General features: G+C 44.6%; 1 protein-coding gene across 1 annotated transcript in view; it reads right to left on the reverse strand.

Moving 5' to 3' along the window:
* Positions 1 to 7,500, reverse strand: part of LOC307027501 (kinase D-interacting substrate of 220 kDa B-like) — a 57,809-nt gene that overhangs the window by 44,386 nt on the left and 5,923 nt on the right. The window contains exons 6-11 of the mRNA XM_079695764.1: positions 5,810 to 5,908; positions 5,179 to 5,376; positions 1,036 to 1,134; positions 807 to 905; positions 400 to 498; positions 73 to 250 (exon numbers count right to left, since the gene is read on the reverse strand). Of these exons, the coding sequence (XP_079551890.1) occupies positions 73 to 250; positions 400 to 498; positions 807 to 905; positions 1,036 to 1,134; positions 5,179 to 5,376; positions 5,810 to 5,908 (772 nt within the window). The remainder of the gene's footprint in view (positions 1 to 72; positions 251 to 399; positions 499 to 806; positions 906 to 1,035; positions 1,135 to 5,178; positions 5,377 to 5,809; positions 5,909 to 7,500) is intronic.

Consider the following 7,500-nt stretch of genomic DNA (forward strand, 5'->3'; position numbering starts at 1 on the left):
AGTCTCTCTGATTAAAAAATAACAAAGTAGGTCACACGTTGTTCCTGTTTCGTGTGGATGTGAGGTACGTACGCGCTCCGAAGATCTGCGTGAGGATGCTCTTCTGGTGGCTGCAGTCGATGTTGTACGGCGTCTCCCCGCCCTTGTTGGGCCGGTACAGCAGGCGGCCATCTTTGGGGTTCCTGAGGAGGAGCTCAGCCAATCGGCGGCTCCGCCCTCTGATGGCGATGTGGAGGGGCGTGTCTCCTCGCTGGAAAACAGGAAGTGAGGCAAGATGAGATGGAACAGAAAAACACAATAATAATACGTTAATAAATAATAATATGAAGTTACTACCGGGGTCAATAAGCACAGTAGCTGTTAGCGACACCAGTCTCATTGAGTCTTTATGGTTCTCACCTTGTCCACAGCTGAGACTTTGGCTCCTTTATCGAGCAGCAGCTCCACGATGTCGATGTTCCTCATCTTAGTGGCTTTAATCAGAGGGGTCTCCCCGTCCTGTGGAGACAGCAGAGCGTCACTGTGCGTGCATGTGTGTGTGTGTGTGTATGTGTGTGTGTGTGTGTGTGTGTGTGTGTGTGTGTGTGTGTGTGTGTGTGTGTGTGTGTGTGTGTGTGTGTCTCACCTTGGTGCAGGTCTCTCTGTCGGAGTGTGTGTGTGTGTGTGTGTGTGTGTGTGTGTGTGTGTGTGTGTGTGTGTGTGTATGTGTGTGTGTGTGTGTGTATATGTGTGTGTGTGTGTGTGTGTGTGTGTGTGTGTGTGTGTGTGTGTGTGTGTGTGTGTGTGTGTGTGTGTGTGTGTCTCACCTTGGTGCAGGTCTCTGTGTCGGGGTTACACTGCAGGATGTCTCTCACCATGGTGGAGTTTCCTTTCTCCACGGCCCAGTACAGAGCCGTCTTATTCTCCTGGAAACAGCAGGACACTTATTATTATTATTATTATTATTATTATTATTATTATTTAACTTATTATTATTATTATTATTATTATTATTATTAATGAGCTCATGAGATGATATCAGTGATGTGTGCTCACCTGTCCTCTGATGTCGATGTCGGCGTATTTATGAAGCAGAGCTCTGACGATCTCCACATGGCCCCCCCGCACGGCTCCGATCAGCACCGTGTCCCCACTCTGTTCCACACACACACACACACACACACACACACACACACACACACACACACACACACATGATTATATTTCACATCATTCATCCACATCTGTAAAGTAACAAAAGGTATTAAATACATGTAGTGAAGTACACCATGTACCTCTGAACTGTAGTAGAAGTACACCATGTACCTCTGAACTGTAGTAGAAGTACACAGTGTACCTCTGAACTGTATTAGAAGTACACAGTGTACCTCTGAACTGTAGTAGAAGTACACCATGTACCTCTGAACTGTAGTAGAAGTACACCATGTACCTCTGAACTGTAGTAGAAGTACACCATGTACCTCTGAACTGTAGTAGAAGTACACCATGTACCTCTGAACTGTAGTACAAGTACACCATGTACCTCTGAACTGTAGTAGAAGTACACCATGTACCTCTGAACTGTAGTAGAAGTACACAGTGTACCTCTGAACTGTAGTGAGTAGAAGTACACAGTGTACCTCTGAACTGTAGTAGAAGTACACAGTGTACCTCTGAACTGTAGTAGAAGTACACAGTGTACCTCTGAACTGTAGTAGAAGTACACAGTGTACCTCTGAACTCTAGTGAGTAGAAGTACACAGTGTACCTCTGAACTGTAGTGAGTAGAAGTACACAGTGTACCTCTGAACTGTAGTAGAAGTACAAAGTGTACCTCTGAACTCTAGTGAGTAGAAGTACACCATGTACCTCTGAACTGTAGTGAGTATAAGTACACCATGTACCTCTGAACTGTAGTGAGTAGAAGTACACCATGTACCTCTGAACTGTAGAGAGTAGAAGTACACCATGTACCTCTGAACTGTAGAGGAGTAGAAGTACACCATGTACCTCTGAACTGCAGAGGAGTAGAAGTACACCATGTACCTCTGAACTGTAGTGAGTAGAAGTACACCATGTGCCTCTGAACTGTAGTGAGTAGAAGTACACCATGTACCTCTGAACTGTAGAGAGTAGAAGTACACCATGTGCCTCTGAACTGTAGTGAGTAGAAGTACACCATGTACCTCTGAACCGTAGTGAGTAGAAGTACACCATGTGCCTCTGAACTGTAGAGGAGTAGAAGTACACAGTGTACACAACTCCACATCTGTTTGCTGCTCAGTTGTTTGGTGCTTTGTTGATCTCCTTTATCTTTAAATTGTCATGGTAACTTCTCCTCTCTTGTTTATGAGGTTTTGATCCACGTTGTTGGAGCTGGTCTCTCCGTCTCTCTCTCCTGTTGTTCTGTTACTCTGAAGTCCAATAGTGCATTTAGCTCAGGAACCTTCCTAACGGAGTGAAATGACCCGGAAGTCTCTCATGGCAGCCATGGTAAGAGCTGATTCTCTAGATCAGGGGTTCCCAAAGTGGGGGTCGCGACCCCACGGGGGGTCGCAAGACCCCGAGTGGGGGTCGCGAGATGATTACAAAATAAAAATGGAAAATAAAAAAAATAAAAAATTATAAAAAGAAATTGATTCATTTTTTTAATAATTTTTTTTTTTTGTATTATTAATAATAACGTTTGCATAGACATTTTCAGGGGCGGACTAGCCATCTGTATAATTTCCCCGCAACGAGGCTCCCCCTTTGATAATCCACTAGCGCAGTGTTTCTCAAACTTTTTCATACCAAGGACCACCAATAAAAAACACCCGTCGAGAGCCAGTCTCTGGCACTGTTATTTTGGAGGTCGCGGGCTGAAAAGTTTGGGAACCCCTACTCTAGCTGATAGGAAAGGAGGCTTCAAACTTCCTTTATAACCTCCTTTAGCTTAGGAAGCACTGGACCTCCCTCACCGAAAGGAGAGGAGAAAATGCTGCCCCACAATGCATTGCAGCCGCAGCATTTGCCGTCACACAACAGTCGGCCGTTCACGGACACAAACGATGACGGAGAAATAATATCATGAAAGTTACGGTGCTTATTAAGCTTTTTAAAACGTATTTGGTAAGTTGCCAAAGTGCTTTGTTTTGAACGTTCATCAGTATTATAATCAAAAAGAGAAATATGAACGTTAGTTTTTACTGAAATGATCAAATGAAGTCAACATTTCACTGAGCTGTGTGGGGTTTGCTCAACTTTTAAAAGATGTTTGAATGATGTACACAGTGATAGGTGTTAAGGACTAACGTTTATAATAAATACATTTGTATTGATTTTAAGATCTTTTCATCCAATCATACGTATTGGGATCATTTGTATTAATGTGGACCGGAGGGAGAGGGTGACGAGCAGAAGTTTCACTTTCCTTTTTATTTCAATTCCAGCTTTGGTCATGAAGAATCTGTTTCTCTGTTCATAAAGCATAAAGCAACAGCCTCAGAGCACGGTGCAGAGTCTCTAGATGAGTCCCTCCTTCTTATTAAACATCCATGTTGTAGTCCGCTGTATAGAAAACTGTAGTTTCCATAGTTTCCCCACAGCAGCAGACGCACATTCAGGACGTCCGCTGGCGCATCATAAACACGTGGGATTGTGAAAGTGCAGTCGATTCTCTAAAGTACCGCAGTCTCTTCTCCTAAGTCCTTTTGAATTCTCTTATCCACTATCCCTTAACCCCGTGACCTTTCACTTAAGCAATCATACACGAGAGGCCGCAGTACTGTCGTACCAATAATGACGTTCAAGAACGGCCTCAAGTGTATGATTGCGATTCTATGACACAAACTATCATTGTAATCAACAATATCGTAAAATAATTTCATAATGTGGCTAATTTGCTCCCAAACCTACGCTTTCTGCTTGAGTTAATCTCCGTCAGAAAGTAGTTCCTAGAAAGTAGTTCCCATGGTAACGATAGCCGATCAAACACTCCTGCTACCCCGCTTACAGTTATTGATATAATTATAGTAAATAATATATTATTTCGGTTTGGACACTGTTCCGGAATCCACCATTTTCTCCTGGGTTTTTAATTACGCTTTGAGACATTTGACAGCCCAGGTAGTTCACGCCAATGTACTCTTTTCGTTGCGACTTTTTTCCAACGCACTCAACTCGTCAGTTGAAACAGCCGCAAATCTTTCATTGGTTTTGTTGTCTGTGTCCATGTCCAACCATTCATCAATACTGAGGCCCCCCAACAAATCAAAATTAACTTTAAAATCTGACATTTTGTAGCTACCGATTTCCAACGAGAGACAATGTATAACGGCTGTGTGTCGCTAAGCGTCGCTATGGAAACCACACGATGTAGCCTCATGGAAGTAGCTTCGGTAGGCTAGTGGCGTGTGTAGGCCACTGGATACTTTGTGATTAGGCACGTTCTATTTGATCGTTGTTTGATCGTGGAATCAAACAGGCCTATTGACCAATCAGAGAGCTTGCTCAAACCTATGTGTTATAGAATCAGAGGTCAAGGAATAGGAGATAGGGTTAGAACTTAGGAGCTGATTTTTGGATTATCCGACCGCAGCCTAACGGCCCGTCCACACTACAGCTTCGACAGCTTCAAAAACGGTTTCCAACGCGTCACCCCATTCACTTTGAACGGGGTGACGTCACGTTGCCTCGCTTTTCGCCGAACTGAATTGTGGGTAGCAGAGCGGAGCTTTCCTGGCGTTTCAGCAAAAGTTGAGCAATGTTCAACTTTTGAAGCTTCTGAAGCTTTCGGTGGAAGCGTCAGCCAATCAAATCATATGCCAGTACAAGCTCTAGCCAATCAAACCGCTGCTTGTGTGTCAGGGGCGGGAGATTCATGTGATTGGTTGTTGGTCGAGCTTCAGACACGCCCGCCGGCAAGCTTTTTTTGAAGCTGTAGTGTGGACGGGCCGTAAGACTCACACTTTGGGGAACACTCGTTTGGCTCCACCTGGTGTTGAGAATGTGTAATTACATCAAAAAGTCCAGACCCTGAATATAAGGAGACCCTCTGTTTCTAGATCTTATCTTCTGGTCAATACGGTAGTTCCTCTATACCCCTGCAACTGTGTGTGTGTGTGTGTGTGTGTGTGTGTGTGTGTGTGTGTGTGTGTGTGTGTGTGTGTGTGTGTGTGTGTGTGTGTGTGTGTGTGTGTGTGTGTGTGTGTGTCTCACCCGGTCGGGGATGTTGACGTAGGTCCCGGCGTCCAGCAGGTCCTGGACGATCTCGGTGTACCCCTCCTTGGCGGCGATCATCAGCGCCGTGTTCCCGTCTTTATCCGTCATGTTCACGTTAGGGTTCCTCTTCAGAAGCTCCTTCACCACCTCCGTGTAGCCCCCCCTCACCCCCACTATCAGAGCCGTCATCGAGTTCTGAGAGCACACACACACACACACACACACACACACACACACACACACACACACACACACACACAAACACACACACACACACACACACACACACACACACAAACACACACACACACACAGACACGCAGACACACACACATTAGTAAATAAATGTATTAAAGATAATAAATACTGCAGCTTATCATCGGGTGTATTGTGTGTGTGTGTGTGTGTGTGTGTGTGTGTGTGTGTGTGTGTGTGTGTGTGTGTGTGTGTGTGTGTGTGTGTGTGTGTGTGTGTGTGTTATATGAACAGGTGTATTGTGTGTGTGTGTGTGTGTGTGTGTGTGTGTGTGTGTGAGTTGTGTGTGTGTGTGTGTGTGTGTTATATGAACAGGTGTATTGTGTGTGTGTGTGTGTGTGTGTGTGTTATATGAACAGGAACAAGTGCGTACCGCCCCCTCCTGGTCCACGTCGGCTCCGTTCTCCAGCAGGTGCATCACACAGTCAAAGTGCCCCTTCCTGGAGGCCCAGATCAGAGGGGTGGTGCCATACTGAAACACACACACACACACACACACACACACACACACACACACACACACACACACACACACACACACACACACACACACACACACACACAGACACACACACACACACACACACACACACACACACACACACACACAGACACACACACACACACACACACACACACACACACACACACACACACACACACACACACACACACAGACACACACACACACACACACACACACACACACACACACACACACACACACACACACACACACACACACACACACACACACACACACAAGTATCAGAACCCCTCCATGTGCCCACAGAGGAGACCTTTACAGTTTGGTAGAGAACAGTTCAAATCTCAAAGTTCAGATTTTTCAAAACATCTCAAAATCCAGACTTTATTTCAACACTGACTTTATAAGAATCTCTAAATCCTGAATTTTTTCAAATATTTCAATATTCGGACTTTTTCTCAAGATCTCAAACATTTGGACTGTTTTTCAAAATTGGGACTTTGTCCCTGCACAGATTACAGGAAGCTTCCTGTTGAGGTCCTGGATGGACTAACTAGCAGCCAGGTGTGATAATAATATTATCTAGGAAATTATTATTAATATTTAATGTATTGTTGTAAACTGAAAAGATGACTTTAATGTATCATGTCACCAGAGGCCTGTACTACGAAGCTGGATGTTCTCTTAGCGGCTAACTTCAGGTAAACTCTGGGTTTCCTGTCCTACGAAGCTGGTTCTCTTTTTAGCAGGCTAGATCTCCATGGTAACTGATGCTGAACGGCTAACCCGCCCCGGAGCAGGTTAGGTTGCAGGATAAGAGCTCATCTCAGTGAAAGCACTGCCTGCTGACCAATCAGAGCTCAGTGTGCGGAGTTTAAAGCGATCAAGTCATATTACAGGAGAAAGGAAATACAGAAAAGCTGCCGTTGCAGAAAAGACGGCCGGCAGAAATCAGCGACTGTGTGAACGTGAACATTAATAGAATATCACCTCCCATCTTCAGAGCAATCTGACTATTAGAACATTAGCGTTAAGAAAGCTTACTTAAATATCTGCCACAACATAAGTAACCGGATCAGAGTAACATTAAGTACAGTCCGCGGCATATCACATCATAATGTATCATCTCCTTATCTGAGTCAGCTGAGCCGTATCTGGCCGTGCAACACTCACAGTGTCACATACTGTATGCAGAAGGATTATTTGAAGCAACACATTAAGTTGAGGAAACACTCGAGTCAAATGTAATGAAAGTCAGATGGTGTCTTAGACGGGGCAGTGATATCATAAACCTGTTCATGTACGCATTCAAACACTTGTTCTGTTACCAGCTGTGTTCACCTTGCAGGTGCAGCTATGTGGCTTTGATCCTGGATCAAGTGTTTAAGTCATGGATGTTTAAAGTTTAACTTCTTCATATGTCTAATATTATAGTTGACTTTTCATTCAGGAAGTATGACGCTGCGCTGTCAGTACGCTTCTCCATGTTTGTGATTGGTCGAATGCTCCAGATACCACCCCTTTCATGTGAACGCGCTCCTAACTAGATAGGACACGGCTGGCTTGAGCGATCCACT

This window comes from Notothenia rossii (genome assembly GCF_949606895.1).
Source record: "Notothenia rossii genome assembly, contig: scaffold_123, whole genome shotgun sequence".
NCBI classification, from domain to species: domain Eukaryota; kingdom Metazoa; phylum Chordata; class Actinopteri; order Perciformes; family Nototheniidae; genus Notothenia; species Notothenia rossii.